The 16,873-nt window shown below is 54.1% G+C and overlaps 1 protein-coding gene across 1 annotated transcript; it reads right to left on the bottom strand.

Moving 5' to 3' along the window:
* On the bottom strand, nucleotides 1-16,567 carry ROPN1L (rhophilin associated tail protein 1 like). Its single transcript, XM_019450788.2, has 5 exons — nucleotides 16,125-16,567; nucleotides 11,844-11,967; nucleotides 10,249-10,410; nucleotides 4,283-4,458; nucleotides 1-183 (listed from the first exon to the last, which is right to left on the bottom strand). Exons 1-5 carry the CDS (start codon nucleotides 16,253-16,255, stop codon nucleotides 120-122), a joined length of 657 nt encoding a protein of 218 aa, XP_019306333.2. The 5' UTR covers nucleotides 16,256-16,567; the 3' UTR covers nucleotides 1-119.
* Nucleotides 16,568-16,873: the final 306 nt, after the last annotated feature.

Below are 16,873 nucleotides of genomic sequence, written 5' to 3'. Positions count from 1 at the left end.
TGTGGTTAATGACAAGCTGTATTTGGGGGCCAACGTTTTACAAAGGCACCACTTGACATTAAGAAGTGTTCTCTTCTGTGTTAATGGCTCTGTCTTCTGCACTTTCCCTTCGAGGTTTCCTAAACTTTCCTTGTCAGAATGAAGAAATCTGAAAGTCCTATCATGCCGTTCTTTCTAGAGTCTCTAAATTGGAAACAGATAAAAACACTTATTAGTAATTTCTCACAGCATGCAGTACGATTTTTAGGAAGCGCAAAACAATTGAAAAGTTTTACCTAGAAAAATGGATTCTTTCTGGTCTCTAATCATTCTTACCTCTGAAAAGAAACCATTCTATTTTCTTGTATAAAAATGGGCATTTATTTCTAGGTGAAACGATCCATACTTTATGTTTTTCTTCACTGACCCCCTCAAATTTTAGTCACTACTGAAACAAAAGTATCCTTCTATTTAAAAAGTTGGCCGGGGGCGTCTGGGAGGCTCAGTGGGTTAAATGTCTGACTTGGGCTCAGGTCACGACCTCAACGGTTCGTGGGTCCGAGCCCCGCACTGGGCTCTGTGCTGACAGCTCGGAGCCTGCTTGGGATTCTCCGTCTCCCTCTCTTCTCTGCCCCTCTTCAGCTTGCCGCGCTCTCTCTCCCTCAAATAAACATTAATATATATATAACGTCGGTCCAGTAAAACTGAAAGGGTGTCTTGCGTCTATGAAACTTTGGCATTGACAACAGCATGTCCCTCGATTCTAGTTAAAAACTAGAGATTCTAGTTAAAACTAGTTAAACTAGTTAAACTAGAGATTCTAGTTAAAAACTAGAGATACTTTTACTTCTTAAGAGATGGTGAACATTAGCAAACTACTATTGTCAGCGTCAGTGGATGTAAAAATACTGAACTTCTGCGTGGTCGGCGGGGAAGGTGAGAACAGTCTCAGAGGGCTCGTGTTTTTACAGGCGAAAGGGACACCGGTGGTGGCTCTAAACCGTATTTTACCACGAAAGGCCATCTCCTACGTTCCCAAGGGGATCCCGCTTGCCAAACAGTCTCTGCCACGGCTCCTTGGAGACCAAGAACAGAATCTTGCAGAAGGATGCCTGTCCGCCTGCCCTCTTGCTATCCAGGCTGTGAGGATTTCCAGCCACGGCGGACCCGACGGTCCTCAAGCCGCCGGGCACAGTGTGCTTGCCGTGTTAGCTGTGCGGACAGCAAACCAAGGCCAAGCGGAGTGTATTCCCCGCGTGAAGGAAGAGCCAGCCACCGAGTGATGGAAGGAAAGCACTGAGTGCGACGTTACGCGGACCTTCCTTGGGGACCACTGATTCTTCACCTCAGGTAGTAGCTAACGGCTTCAGAACAAATCTCGCCGTGAATGCAGGGCGCCAGATTCTTCTGGACACAGGAAGGGGCCACTCCAACCTTCCAGGGGCTTCGCACAACCTCCGGGGCGAGGTCCCTGCAGAGCCATCTCAGGGTCAGCCCCCGGGGCACCTCCTCAGCCGGGGGCCCCTGGTAGGCCCGTGCGGCCCAGCCCGTCTCTCCCACGCACACCTGTGGCGCATCAGTGCAAGGTCATGTCCAGCGCCTTTGACTTTGGCAAAGTCGAAGTGTCTCAAACACTGAGGGAATCGTGGAGGGAATCGACGAATTACCGAGTAGAAAAGAAATCACTCCCGCTGCAAAAAAGAGGCCTACTTAGCAAGTGGTGCACAGGCGGGCGGGGAGGGGGCGGGGGTCCGGTGCTCGGCCCCAGGCCCACGGGCCCACAGTCCCGGAAGCCTGTCGCCGACCCCTGCCATCCACTTAGCCTCCCCAGTCTGGGGCAGTGCTACAGCCTCGCCCTATTTGTCAGCTCTGGTCTGGACCTCTGCAGAAGTTTCCGGAGTCCATCATGCCTCTCGAGGGTCTTCTAGCCAGAACCCACCCCCCGGTTCCCTCAGTAGGCTCTTCACCAGACACAACCCAGGCTCCCTAGAGGCTCTGAGCCTCTCCTCCTCCACCATCTGTGGGGGGCAGGCAGGCCAAGGGTCCCCTGGGCACCGCTGGGCGGGCAGACGGCACCGCATCCCGTCGCCACCCTCCACGAACATCACATCAGATGACCTCACAGAGGGACAGAGAGGGGCCTGTAGGAGAGGCCTCTCTGAGCAGGGACGCGGGGCAGCCAGGCAAAGGGGGTGGGATGTTCGGGAAGAACAAGCGTGCTTGGGGTGGGGGAGCTTGGCCTGCTTGAAACACTCGGGGACCCGCGTGGCTGAAGCACGATGAGCAGGGGTCATCAAGTGAGAACCAGAGGAGCGAGCCTGCGGGTGGGCAGTGGTCAGAGCCTGCGGGACCCGGAGGCCATGGAGGCGCAGAGGTTTTCCCTCTTAAAGGCCAGCTGATGGGGCGCCTGGGGGGCTCAGTCGGTTAAACATCGGACTTCGGCTCAGGTCATGATCTCACGGTCTGTGGGTTCGAGCCCCGTGTAGGGCTCTGTGCTGACGGCCCGGAACCTGGAGCCTGCTTCGGATTCTGTGTCTCCTTCTCTCTCTGCATCCCACCCCCCCACTGCACTCTGTATCTTTCTCTCTCTCTCTCTCTCTCTCCCAAAAACAAACATTAAAAAAAAATTAAAGGCCAGCTAACTGCAGACGGCTAGAGACAGGGGCAGTGGGAGGTGGGGACATAGGAGTGGAGAAAGATGTGAGATGGGTCAAGGGGGGGCAGGGGAGGACAGGGGCACCCATGTCTCTGCTCTGACCTCCCTCGTGGGGAGGAGGGTGGCTCGGTTTACGGACAGAGGGAAACCAGGGGGGGAACTCATGGGAAAGAAGGTGGATTTCTGTTGGGACATGTTCAGCCTGGGTCGTGCACAGACATCCCAGCGGGAAGGTCAAGTGGGTGGTTTGATACCTGAGTCCAGAGCTGGGAAGCAAGACTGGCTTCACAACAGGACTGGGGGGCTGAGATTCCCAGAGTGGGTGGGGGGAGGGAAGGGACAGCAGGAGCGAGTCTCCGAAAGCCTGGTTCAACTCTGGGATGCTGCTGTCCCTGGCAGGGCGTAAGCTGCCTCCGGGCCACGGGGACAGACTGGGTCTGGAGCTAGAGAATGGGTCTGGGGCGAGGTGACAGGACAGGGTCTATGCAGCGCCCACCGTGAGGACCTGAGATCAGGCGCGTGCTCTAAGACTGACATAGGAAGAGTGTGACTGTGACCAGGACGAGGTGGGACCAGGAGTCAAGGGCACAGTCCCAGGGCGGGCAGTCCCCTCCTATCATGCCAGGGGTGATGCTGGAGGTCTCAGGAAAGAAGGGAGGCGCTGGGCAGGGGTACATTTTCCTCCCGCGACGCAGCCCTGGAGGTGGGGAGCCAGCTGCAGGGGGAGGGGCGGTGGGGAGAGGGGACGGTGAGAGACATCCCCGTGGACATCGGAGAGGGGAGGGGCGAGTCCCCAAGAACTGTGGCGTCAGGAGTGTCGGCAGGAAGGGGGTCACCTGGCGTGCTGTCCCCCAGGAGGAGCGCGTGCCGAGTCAGCAGGCGGCACGTGGGGGGAGAGGCAGGCTGGACGGCGGAGGACATGGGTCCTGGAGGAGGGGGGACACGACACAGTCCAGGAGGCCGAGCTGAGGAGAGACGGCCACTGCAGCAGCTGGGGAGTCTGGGCACTGGCCCTGGCATCCCTGGGCAGGAGGGGACCAGAGTCTGGCGGCGAGGACAAGGCCTGGTGAGCAGCGGGTGCCCTGCCCCCGAGTGTCCGCCTCTCCTCCCTTGTTCTCAGGGCCCTCAGCCCTGCCTGCGGGCCGGCCATGTCTGTCACTCCTGTCAGTCTGGTGTCCGGCCCCTCCCAGCAAAGACAGAAGGGGACACATTCAAGGAACACGGTGGGAAGTCACCCCCCCCCCCCCCACCTGCAGGGTCATTGCGGAGACACTTCCATCTTCCGCTTTGACACGCTGTGATGTGAAACCATTTGACGCCCGAAAGAATCAGGATAAATTCTGGATAAACTCGTCTTAAACACAGGATAAACCCTCCCTCTCAAGTGTGAAGAGAACCTGCGTCCCCCGCCCCCCGCCCCCCCCCCCCCCCCCCCCCCCCCCCCCCCGGTCACACCCGGAGAAAAGCCGCCTCCTGCCGTGTGGCTTTCTCTGGTGCCGCCGAGGGACACCTGGGAGCCGGTGTGCGTGGCCCTTCCCTCCCAGCACCGGCAGGATCCGCAGGAACCAAGTCGTCTGAGGAAAAGAGGGAGAAAGGACCCTCTCCGGGCATCAGTACACTCGAATTCCGGGGAGCACTTGTACTCACACAGTGTCCTTTAAAGTGGCGAGATAGGACTCTGTGTCCCCCTCAGGGACGTCCGAGTCCATCTTGGACAAGTAACGGTAGACGTAGGAGAAAGTCTCAAACGGGATGCGCGCGGGCCCGCCCTCGGGGTCCGTGGTCAGGATCTCACACAGATGCTTCATCGAAGTGTTCAGTGACTAGAGACACGACAGACAGGGGGAAACAATTACCACTTGGCACCGCTGAAACGGAAGCCTAAGACACCCGCAGAGAAAACGCCTGAGCGTATTTGACAGGAAGTCTCCGAAGGGTATGTTCTCCTCGATCTAAATGAAGAACTGGGTAAGGTTACAACTGCCATAAACAAAGAAAAGGGAAGGTCTGATCACGATGCGATTGGCCTGAAAAGAATGTTAATCCACAGATTTTATTTTATATTAAAATGGGGGGGGGGGGCGCACCTGGGTGGCTCAGTCGCTTAAGCATCTGACTCTCGGTTTCAGCTCAGGTCATGATCTCCCAGTTGGTGAGTTCGAGCCCCGTGTCAAGCTCTGGCACTGACAGTGCAGAGCCTGCTCGAGATTCTCAATCTCTCAATCTCTCTCTCTCTCTCTCTCTCTCTCTCTCTCTCTCTCTCTGCCCCTCCTTGACTCACACTTTCTCTAAGTAAATAAACTTAAAAAAATAAATAAATAAAATGGGAACGACTCTCCAGGACGTGAGGAAGTATCAGCCCCCTTAAGACGGGCCCCAAGCCAGCGCAGAACTCACCAGCCCCCTTTGGAGTCACCGCATGCCTAGGGGCGGAGCTAACGCTCACCAAGTAGACGTGTCACCTGCCCGTCAGGCACCGTGCGGGCCCCAGGCAGGGCCGGCCCTGCTCTGGGCCTTGTCTCAGTTCCGGGAAGCACCAGCCCCTTCGCCCCTGTGCACCGTGCCTCCCTCTGCCTGGGTCGGTCACCCCCACCCCCCTCCCCGGCTGCCGGTACTTTGGCTTTGAGCCCGAAAGCCAGGCCTGGGAGAAGCCGTCCGTCTCCCACCAAGGCACAAGCTCTGAGCGGGCTGACTCCCTCCAAACCAGGAGGGCTCAAGGACACGCACTCACGGTGGGGGAGCCACTGCCTACGTCAAGCACAGCAGGAAGGCCCACGCAGACAGCGATGGTTTAGTGCTAGACTGTATCGGATCCCTGGTGACCCCACGAGAGCCTCGTGGAGACGCAGGGACCAGGCCTGTGTGCAGGGGACCAGCTCTTGCGGACTGTAAACTTTCCAGGAGTTTATTGAGAGGGTTGACCTCCCATTGGCAGCTTGAGACCAGCCATGGTGGGAGCATTTACACCTCATGCCAGTCAGGGTCCTTCTCCCCTGCAGAGAGCAGGCTGTTTAGGGGGCTGCACTTGGGAGGAAAGAGTGAGAAAAACACAGATGGGACGGTCACACACGGACCTGCCTGACCGGGACTGAGGCTGCGTAGGGGGACAAACCTGACACCCTGAGGGACACACAAATGTCTGGAGTCACCTTTACTCTAAGTTTCTGTGGGTCAGGAGTCGGCACTGCTTAGCTGGCCCGTTCACCGGCTCCAGTCAAGGTGTTGGCCAGGGTTGGGGCCTCATCTGGAGGCTCGACTGGAGACAGACCTGCCCCCCCGCCCTGACCCAAGTTGCCGGCGGACTCGCTGCCTCGCGGCCGGCTCTCCGCGGACCCTCACAACAAGGCAGTGCACCTCCACCAGGCTCCAGGAGCTCGACCGGCTTCTCATAGTCATGCCAGAGAAGACGCCTCATGCTTGCAGCAGGGAGAGGGGGAGAGGGCTAAAAGGGAGTCAGTGGGGCCCAGCGGCTGAGCGGCTGGCCTGAGGTGAAGCCAGCAGGGCAGGAGCAGTGAACACACCCCAGCAACGTGAAGAGCCACCAGGCTTTGGGGCGGGGGGGGGGGGGGTAGGTGAGCTGCCACCTTCGGGGACTCCAGGCGCCGGGCTGGGGGCTGGAGGAGAGGAGGCCTGACCAGCCCAGAGCTCCCCATCGCCATAGCCGGGGCTCCAGGTGTCTGGAAAGCCACTTCCCACACCACCCGGGACCGAGGGCCGCTTGAAACCTTTCAAAGACACGTGGTTTTGTTAGATTTTGCTTTTATATCCGTCGCAAGCGGGAGAGAGTCGCCGGTGGGTGTGGCAATGCTGAGCCTCAGGAGGGATGATGGGGACGGAAGCAGCCTTCGCGGAGCAAGCAGATGAGGTCTGAGAAACTGTGGCTCCAATGCTTCCGAGGAGGAGGTATTTAAGGAAAAAGTACATCAAAACATCCCAGCATCCCTGCCTTCTGCAAAGGCCCGACGATGGTACCCGGTGTTAACATTTCTGGCAATGAGATGCGCAGCCATTTTTATATCCACGAGGGTTCGTAAGGCAACTTGCCTGGCTTTGTACCTGAGCCAGATTTCTCCGCTCCCAAGGGTTGCTCTCCAGCCAGAAGACCCTTGTAGGCAGGCGCCCCTGCCCCGACTCACTCTCCTGACACCAGCTCTTCTGGAAGGTGTGGCTGCACTTGCTTCTAGCCCAGCACGCATGCGATTCAGGCGGGGACAGGAGACCAAAACAGGCCTGGAGACACCTGCTGTTTCCTGAGCAGCTTCAGGGCACCAGCTCTGTGGAAGCTTCTGTTTCAGAATCTTAGCTGCTCTTGTGGTGACAACAGAGGCACCTCACACCTCCCCAAATCCCCTTTTAGCTAGCGGGGAAGTGACAATCTGTGTAACATCGTGACTGATCCCTTTAAAAAGAAGAAGGGGGGGGGTCTCCTTGGCAGCCGGGAGGGAGAGCTCAGTACCTCAAGCAGTGGTGTCACCCCCGCATTTCACTCTGAAAAAGTCTGAGGACCTTTTCACTTCCTTCCTCATCCTCAGGGGTTTTCTCAACCGAAACGCAGTTCAGTTCGGGGACCTGCGGCAGGTGAGGGTGGCGGACGGGTACTCTCGAGTACGGCGATTTCGAAGAGGAATTTGACAGCACGGACAGCACGGAGGACGCGTCTGCCACCGGCCACGCAGAGACCGTGGATGGAGGCGGCGGGGTCGAGCCCGTTGTGCTGACACAGCCACCAGATTCCAGTTTACCGGAAAGCCTCCGTGGAAGGGTGAACGGGCAGTAATCCGTCGTAAAATACTCGTCCCTTCCTTCCACGTCACCGCTCCGTCTCCTCCCTCTGAAGGGTTTTTAAAAAGCACGAACATAAACGCTAAGATGCCCCACGACACCACAGCCGTCCCCTCCGAGGCACAGCTTCGGGTTGCTGATGCGCCTCCACGCTACCCCACCGACGCGTGGGCATCCGGTGGCCTCTCTCCTTCGGGGCCTGGCTGCCCCGGGCCAGCTGCACCCCCCCGCCCCCCTCTCCCTTCCCCACCTACGTGGCCGGTGGACCAGAGGGGACGGGGACCAGCAGGAGGGGACCTTCCCCGACCGCCTGGCTCCAGAGTGCACGGCTCACGGCAAGCACTACTGCCGAGATGGCCTGGCTCGGGGACGGGACCGGACCCCACACTGACCAGCCGGGAGGACAGACTTATTCAAGGAGGAAAGGAGGGGCGCGCACGCTGGAGTCCTGGCCCCTTCCCCGGTGTTGCGTTCAGAAGGTGACCGGATGTCTCCACCTAGCGTCCCACCCGACGCGTGGACAAGAGACCCTGTCGCTTGCTCTGGCCTGGCTCCAAACCTAGCGCTTAACCGTCAGGCTTAAAGTGAAAGTGACAAAGGTGGATCCCCCACAGGATGAAACATTCTACCTTGTGGGAAAATCTGAATTTCACAAGTACACCATAAACATCCGTCCAGATGTTAGACACTCATTTTACATTATGAAAATCTTGCTTTCACAGGAGTTCCAGATGAACCAAGCAAGGTAACGTTAGCTTCAGTAACGAAACCCGACTTTGTCCTTCCCACCGGTCACGTCGGGGCCCGTCTTTGCCGCAGGAGGGTCCCCGGGGCTGCCGTCCTCTCCACGGCCGGTGGAAGCACTGCCTCTGGGCCCCCGTGCAGCTCAGCCTGCAGCATCCAGCCAGCACCTGGCTCTCCTGGGGTTTCCCACTTTCTCACTGGGGCCCTGAGTAGAACCAGTGAATGTGGTCCATCACAGAGTGGCTATCACACGGCAGAGGCCGTGCACGACCTACAGCGGTCTGTAATGACACAGACGGACAGATAAGGAAATCTAACTGGGAGTGAAAAGAAGTTCCAGAAGGTTACTAATAACAGAATCCTCTTTTCATAAAGTTGAAACCAACGAAAATAAAATAATGTTCTTTCTTTCTTTTTATTTTTTTTTAATGGTCATTGATTTTAGAGAGAGAGACGCACACACAGAATATGAGCCGGGGGGAGGCGGGGGGTGGGGGTGCAGAGGGGGAGACACAGAATCCGGAGCAGGCTCCAGGCTCTGAGCTGTCAGCACAGAGCCCAGTGCGGGGCTCGAACTCATGAACTACAAGATCGTGACCTGAGCCGAAGTTGGACGCTTAAAACCGACTGAGCCAGCCAGGCGCCCCGAGATAACGTATTTCTTGGGGTATGTACGTGGCCCCCAGGAAGCGTGAGATTTGGGATAGCGGTTGCTTCGGGCCGGGGAGGCAGGGGGATCGAATGGAGGGAGAGAGCAGAGGCCCTCAGCAGCGGCGCATTGTTGGTGTTAGCGATCGTGTGGGGATCATGGGCGCTTCTGACGTTAAATGACCGTCTAAAATTAAAACCGGAGAGGAGTGCGTCATGAAGCGTGGACTGTGAATTACCAGTTATGCTCTCTGCGGTGCAAAGACTATAAAAAGGGAGGGCAGAAAACAGGTGGCCATCTCGGCAGCGAAGGGGCCACTTCTCCTCCTAAAAACCCCTTCTTCACAAGCGGACAGTGGTAGCTCTTCCTGCCCCGGACCCCGGTGTCTCACAGACTCGAATACTGGGGCTGGAGAGAGAACGTCCAGATCCCCAAAGCAGTCCGGTCCCTCCTCTCCCCCGCCCCCCCTCGGTTCAGAGACGCCCTTACCTTCGGAACTGGAGAGTCGTCTGTGTCTTGATTCCCAACGGTCGTACTTCAACATAAGCCAAGTTCACTATATCTGTCACCTACTAATCACAGATTTTAACTCAAATATAAACTAACTTTACGCTTCTTCCCACAGAGGAGGAAAATAACATCTGCTTACGAAACTGTATGTAGTTTCATAAAAAGTCACTGATGCATTCTCTTCTAAAACCCAAATGCCTTTTAATGATATTTTATCTACTTTTTTTATCTACTTTTAATGATATTTTATCTACTGTTAACAATTTTAAAATTGAAGCATTCGTAAGTCTTTAACTTCCCCAAATTAAAATAACTGTAAGCCCAGGGGCGCCTGGGTGGCTCCGTTGGGTGAGCATCTGACTCTTGGTGTTGGCTCAGCATCATGACCTCATGGTTCATGAGATGGAGCCCCACGTCGGGCTCTGCGCTGACAGCGTGGAGCCTGCTTGGGATTCTCTCTCCCTCTCCCTCTCTCTCTCTGCCCCTTCCCTACTCATGCTTTCTTTCTCTCTCTCAAAATAAATAAACATTAAAAAAAAAAGTTTAAAATAACTGTAAGCCCAAGAATAAGACAGTCAGGGGTGCCTGGGTGGCTCAGTTGGTTAAGCATCTGACTTCGGCTCAGGTTATGATCTTGAGGTTCGTGAGTTTGAGCCCCGTGTTGGGCTCTGTGCTGACGGCATGGAGCCTGCTTGGGATTCTCTCCCCTTTTCTGTCCCTCTTTCACTCGCTCTCTCTCTCAATCTCTCTCAATCAATCAATAAACAGTGAAAAAAATATGATAGTCTCTGGAAAAAAAATTGCTTCTCTTAGACAAAGTGAGTAAAGTAATGAGAGTGTTTCCTTCAGTTACTGAAACACCTCCATTATTTTCAAGCCAGGCCTATGATTACCCAGGATGATTAATACACTACTTGTAGGTACGTACCCCACCAAGCATGCTACATCCGAGCGCTAAAAATTTTATCCACTCGATTTTGTTTTCGCAAGGATCCAGCTGCAGCAGAGTTCTGAAGTTTTCTACCGGCAGGCACAGATTTTTCCATTTCTGCTCAAGATGTGCTAATTCCACATACTGCTTGTGGCTACACTGTATAGAAAACACAGTGTGACAAAATCAGTACGTTTTTACGTCTGCAAGTATTAAGGTTTAAAAACCCGTGAAACATAATGCCGATGAATCTTTAAACTCATCCCAGGCGCACGACTGCATGCTGGGAAGAGATGAGCTCTGAATTCACAACACAGAGAGCCCGGGGAGAGCTGGGGGGGAAGGTGTGTAGGGGGATGCTCGCCCGGCAGGAGGGCGCGGCCAGCCGACATCGGCACAGTTAACTTCTCAAAAGGAAAAAGGACGGTGAGGCCAATACGGCCTCCCGTTGTGACTTAGGAAAACGGGCACACGCACACGGGGTAGGTGATTCTCTGTGGTCTGTGTGAAATGCTTTGCAAGAAAAAATAAACTTCAACTCTTAAAAACTGAGAACAGACTGAGGGTTGATGAGGGGGTGGGAGGGAGGGGAGGGTGGGTGAGGGGCACCGAGGAGGGTACCCGTTGGGAGGAGCGCTGGGTGTTGTACAGAAACCACTGTGACGATGGATTTCATATTACAAAAAAAATCAACTTCAACAAACAAAATGAAAACATTTCAAATCCCACCCGCTTCATGTGTTAACAGTTAAATAAGAGAAATTTGAAAACTGAAAACAACTTCATTCCTTCCACTTTTTGAAACGATCTGTGAGAACTGGTAACTACCACGATGTGCTAATGGTCTTGAACGTGAAATGCTTTGAGCAATTTTAGCGTGTCTTTTCCCGAGCTACCCCTTTCGATGGTTATTCGTTTTTCCCTCCAGATTTCCAGAAGTCAGCGTATCTGGCACAGAAGCACGGTAAGTCAAAAAGTGTAATGGGGACAAATCACTTTAAAGATCAAGGTGATACCACCGATGTCATTTTTAGCAACACAACGCAATCATTCGGATTGCCAAGCTTGGCCGGATAACACACAATCTGGCAGCTCGTTTCTCTGAAAGCAAGATGATGGGTCGGGAGAGCACCGGCCCGGGACTCTTGCGCCAAGACTGTGCGGGGAAGGGCCTCGCCCACGCCCGGGCTCTCTGGACCAAGGACACCACGCCAAAGGGCGCTCTGCTGTTCAGATTAATGAGGCGGCAAATTATTTCTTTAGCACATACAAAATTTTTATAAACATATTTCAAGAAGAGACTTGCAGCCCCCATGTTTGGAGTTGAATGTTCAGACTTGTAGTCCAGGAGCATCTAGCGTTTTAATTTGGTATTTAAAAGAAATTATATTTCACTTTCCTACGATCTAATCACGAATAGCTATGCTGGGTTCTTTCAACTAGAGAAAGAGCACTGAATACAACGGATCCCTCCTTTGACTAAATCTTGCGGGTTTGCACAGGGAACGGAGGCCTCGCAAATGTGTTGGGATGCGTTAACGCAGCCACGCTTTATCTCGTGGAGCCGACAGATTAACCGAGACCCCTCATACCTGCTTGTGCAAAACTTTCAGGAGTCCTTGAGTCAGGCCTGTGTCCGTTTTCTGAGTGGCCACGGGCATTTCAATTCTGTCCTTGACAGGAAGCGGATCTCCTCTTGACAAAGCTGAAAAATACCTAACAGCAACAGATGTCCCTGAAGGCTCGTCGATACACAGAAAGCACCGTAATGAATGCGGTCTCTTAAATGACCCCCAATGCCTGGGACCCCTCCAGGGGTCTTGGCTCCTCTACTCGGCTCTCCAACTTAACCCTCTCTGCGTGCCTCAGTTTCTCTGTCTGCAAAACCGATAATGGCAATCCCTGTTGTAGGGCCCCTAGGAGCACTGAGCTCAAGCCGCAGCGGGCCGAACGTGCCACTCAGCCATCAGGCCAAGGGGCGGGGGGGCTCCCGAAACACATGTTCTTATCAAGCAAACACTATGAGGGGTCCTGGAATGCTGCCAAAGGAGGTCGGAGATTTGGGACGACAGTGACCCAAGGGCAATGCCACAGTGCAGTCCTTCCACTTTGACAGCTGGCATCTGGCCCTCCCTTTGGTTGGTCTGGCTGCCTTCCAAGGGGCCTGACTTCGACCATCTCGGTTCAGCCCGACACGGTCCCAGATCAGGGAGGTCACCTGTCTGCCCCACTCCTCTAAGTCAGAGGCCACCCTCCCCCACCCTTCACGCTTTCCTGCCTGGTACCTTGTTTTAGTAATTTTTTAGGAAACTGCTTTATTAAATTTAACAATTTAGTAATAATAGCAATTAATTTAATTAATTTAGTAATTAACAGTAACAATTTAGTAGTGGTTTTAGCATTGTTTCCCCTTTCCCTGTTCCTTTCTGGGTGGGAATATGGGTGCTTACATCGGTGCCAATATTGCCTCTAGCGGGACAAGTGAGGGCATGGAACCAGTTTAGGGCAACGAGTCAGGATGAGACACAAACTCGGCTTCTGTCTGGCGGGGACGGGGAGGGGGCACCAGGCGAGCCAGGGGTGGCCAGCCGCTGGAGGCAAGTCACCGGCCACTCTCATGGCTAACACAACAAAAAGAAACAATATACACAGCGAAATGAATGGCAAATCCTCCGCCAGGGCAACAGGTCATAATCGAAAAGGTCTGAATAATGAGGGGTGCCTGGGCGGCTCAATCGGTTAAGCGTCCGACTCTTGACTTCAGCTCAGGTCACGACCTTGTGTTTTGTGAGTTCGAGCCCCCGCACCCGGCTCTCGTATTGGCAGTTTGGAGCCTCCTTGGGATTCTCTCTCTCTGCCCCTCCCCAGCTCTCTCTCTCTCTCAAAAGTAAACTTAAAAACTAATAAAAGATATGAGTCATGAGAAACATCTCTGATTATGTAACAAAGACAGCTGTAGCTAGGTATTTGATAGGCTAACAGAAATTTTGTACCTCGTCCCCTTTTCCTCTCTCCACCCGTATTTTGTTGACCTAACACAAGGGCGGCAGTGAGAGAGACAAAGGTGGACAGGAAGAAGTAAGGTGACAGGGGGAGGCATGGGTGTTTAGCTTTGTCATATTGTTCCTCATTAGGGTTTTCGCCTATTTGGGGGACTTTATTCCTCATCACCGATCAAGCCACTCACCCACCTCCACACAGCCTCTAAAGCAGGGGTCCTCAACAGTTCTCCCTTCTCCTCCCCAGGAAGGCCCTGGCAGTTTCTGGAGACATTTCTGGTCGTCACAGGAGGGGGTGGATGGTGCGACTGGCCTCTAGTGGGTACAAGCCAGGATGCTGCAAAGGGCCCTGCTGGGCCCAGACACCCCCCCCCCCAGCCCCACCCTCCCCCCAGCCCCCAAGCAATTGTCCTGTCCCAAGTGTCAACGGTGCCCAGGCTGAGAAAGCCTGCGTTAGGGGCGAGCCCCGATGTGCTAATTCCCTGGAGGCCCGTGCAGCAGAAAGCAGCCTATAGCATTGAACCAATTCTTGCCCCAGTCATACCGCACGACGCACAGGCGACGTAACAAGGTACGGCCAACTAGCTGTTGCGTCAGAGCAGAGAACACAGGCGGGGGAGCCAGGCTGAGCCGCCTCTGCCACCTGAGAGCCTCGTTTGTGACCTGAACGCCTCCTGGAGGCTTCTGCAGTTACCTTCACAGGCATCCTGATTTTCTGCTTTTTTCTCCTGTCACCATCCCTTTGTCCGGATGCCATTCTTCTTCCTGGAATACCCTTGCCTTGTCTTTTAAAGTTTTTGTTTGTTTGTTTATGTATTTTGAGAGAAAGAGGCACAGCATGTGCAAGCAGGGGAGGGGCAGAGAGAGAGGGGGGGAGAGAGAGAGAGAGAGAGAGAGAGAGAATATCTCAAGCAGGCTCTGCACGGTCAGCACCAGAGCCCAATGAGGGGCTCGTGAGATCAAGACCCAAGCCGAAATCAAGAGTTGGTTGCTTGGAGCGCCTGGGTGGCTCAGTCGGTTGAGCGTCCGACTTCAGTTCAGGTCACGATCTCGCGGTTCGTGAGTTCCAGCCCCACACCGGGCCCTGTGCTGACAGCTTGGAGCCTGGAGCCTGCTTCGGATTCAGTGTCTCCCTCTCCCTCTGCCCCTCCCTTGATTCTCTGTCTCTCTCTCTCTCTCTCTCAAAAAGAAACCTTAAAAGACTTTTTTAAGAGTTGGATGCTTAACCAACTGAGCCACCCAGGCTACCCTTGCCTTGCCGTAACCTCAAAGACCAATTCGTCCTCTTCTGAGCAACATCTCTCCCTAACAGATTGTCTGGTGACAGCTGGGACCTGGCTGAGACCATTTCACACACGCTACTTAGTGAATAATGCTTCCTTTTACTCCTCAACTCCAAAACTGTTCTCGAGAGAAAACAGTTGCATGGCACATCCAGAAAGTTCTCAATTGAGCCTTTTAAATTAAAGTGAAGCTTAAATTAAAATAATTTAATGTTCCAAGAAAACAGTGACTCAACCTTGGAATGTTCTGTCCAGTACAAATAAACTCTTACACGTCCTACTTTCGTTGATGCTTTAATGACGGTTAAAACCAAGGCCATAGTTTTTTTTTGGAGGGGGGGGGGGAAGAACCCAGAGAGAATCTATCAGAAGCAACCGACAGAAATGTTTGTCACAAGGCAAAGCACTGGATTGATAAGCAGCCTTGTGTGGTACGTTCTGTAAGAGCCTCAAAGATATCCAGGTCCGAATCCTGGAAGCTGCAGATCTCATTTTGTGTGGTAACAGGGACTTTTGTAGATGTGAGTGAGGATTCTGAGATGGGAAAACTGTACTGAACTATCTTGAGGGGTCCTAAATGCAATCACAAGTGTCCTTGGGAGAGGGAGGCAGAGGGAGAGACTTGGAGATGCCACACTTCTGGCTTTAAAGACGAAGGGGCCATGAGCCATAGAACACAAGGAAGGCAGTTCCAGAAGCTGGAAAAGGCAAGGCAAGGGACTGGATTCTCCCTAGAGCCTCCGGACAGAAGCCGTGACAGCTTGACTACAGCCAGGCGAAACTGATTTCGGACTTGCAGCCTCCACAACTGTAAGAGAATACATGCCTGTTGTTTTCACCCATCAGCTTTTGTGGTTATTCGCTAGAGCGGGCCACAGGGAACTAGGTCACCTTGGTTTTACAGGTGAGAGAAACTGGATATGCTGGTTACTAAATAAAACGTTTACATTCATACTGGTTCTTGGGATCATAAGACTGAGTTTCTAAGTCTGTTTCCTGAAAAGGACACAGAACGTTCCTTTCAAAACCAAATGGGTTTATTTTAATGGTTTTAAGGTCTGTTTGCAACTTTAAAATTAGGGAAATAGTATGTTTGCTGCAAGAAATATTTGCCTTCTGTGAACTAAGCTGGGCGAAGTCTAACCTTTACAGCAGCCTTGGGAAAATCACCCCAACATGACCTTGGTCGTTTGGGTTCTAATAAACTGACCCAGGTACCTAAGCCTGGGAGGATTCTCTAGCACGAGGAACCTAGCCCTAAGATTCCTTCTTGTAAAAAAAAAAAAAAAAAAAAAAAAAAAAAAAAAATCACTTTACAAATAAAATACAGGGTCTGCAGTGGCTTGGTCTTATAACACAATGCAGAAACTTTTTTACCCGACGCAACTGCTTTGTAAGTTTTACTCTGAGTAAGTACCACTCTCCCACGATGGAGTTGTCATTACTTTGCAGGACAGTGAGCATTCTGCAGTAATTTCTGGGAAGGTCACCCAACCACGATGCTTCCTAGACGCTCAGATGTAGACACCAGCTGGGAAAGGTGTCCTGAGCGTCGGACCACGCGAAGCGGCCGGCTCTCCCAGGCGCTTACCCCGCGGACCACTGCAGCACGTCGGCGGGCTGGGTGCGGATCGCAGCCTTGGTGAACTGCTTCAGGATGTCCGGCAGTTCCGGGGGAATGTGGATCTGCTGCGCGCAGAACATGGTGTCGGGAAGCGGCATCGCTCTCCGCAGACCGGGACCAGGCTGCGAAGAATCAAGGTGCGCTGCGTGTGGGGGCGTGAGCCTCGGGGCGCAGGCGCAGCTCAAGGGTCTGGCCGCCCAGCCTCCCCGGATCTGGAGCCTGGAGGGGACCTGGGGTCTGTGGCGGGGCCGGGCTCCCGGACTTGGGGGCGGGCCAGGAGGCCGGCTTCTCGAGGTCCGGGGTGGCCGGCCGGGTCTTTCAGCCGCTCCTCCTCGGGCTCCTCGGAAAGTGAAGGCCAACTGCCCCTTCTAGTCACAGCCCGGAAGCGCCAGCGGCACCAATTGTGTCGCAGAGGTATCCAGGCAACCGGGACGCATGAGGGCCCCGCCCCCAGGCTCCGCGCAGGCGCGCCTGCCTCGGGCCGAGACCGCACGGTCGCCCGCGCCGGGCCGGCAGGTAATGCGCTTGCGCAGTCTGGCTCCGGCCCCTTTTCGCCACTAATTGGTTGTTTATACGGAGCCGAAGGTTTCGCTTAGAAAAGGACCTTTTTGGTCGATTTCCCACTGCCAGTTGTGAAGGGCGAATTCACAAAGGACTCCCCTTCCCCTTGCTCTGGCGTCGTAAACTTAAGGACGAGGTGACTCAGTCCTCGTAGG

The sequence above is a fragment of the Panthera pardus genome, unplaced genomic scaffold (assembly GCF_024362965.1).
Source record: "Panthera pardus isolate Hobbes unplaced genomic scaffold, ASM2436296v1 HiC_scaffold_2, whole genome shotgun sequence".
NCBI classification, from domain to species: domain Eukaryota; kingdom Metazoa; phylum Chordata; class Mammalia; order Carnivora; family Felidae; genus Panthera; species Panthera pardus.
Note: the sequence above shows the minus strand (reverse complement) of the source record. Positions and strands in the feature narration are given on the sequence as shown.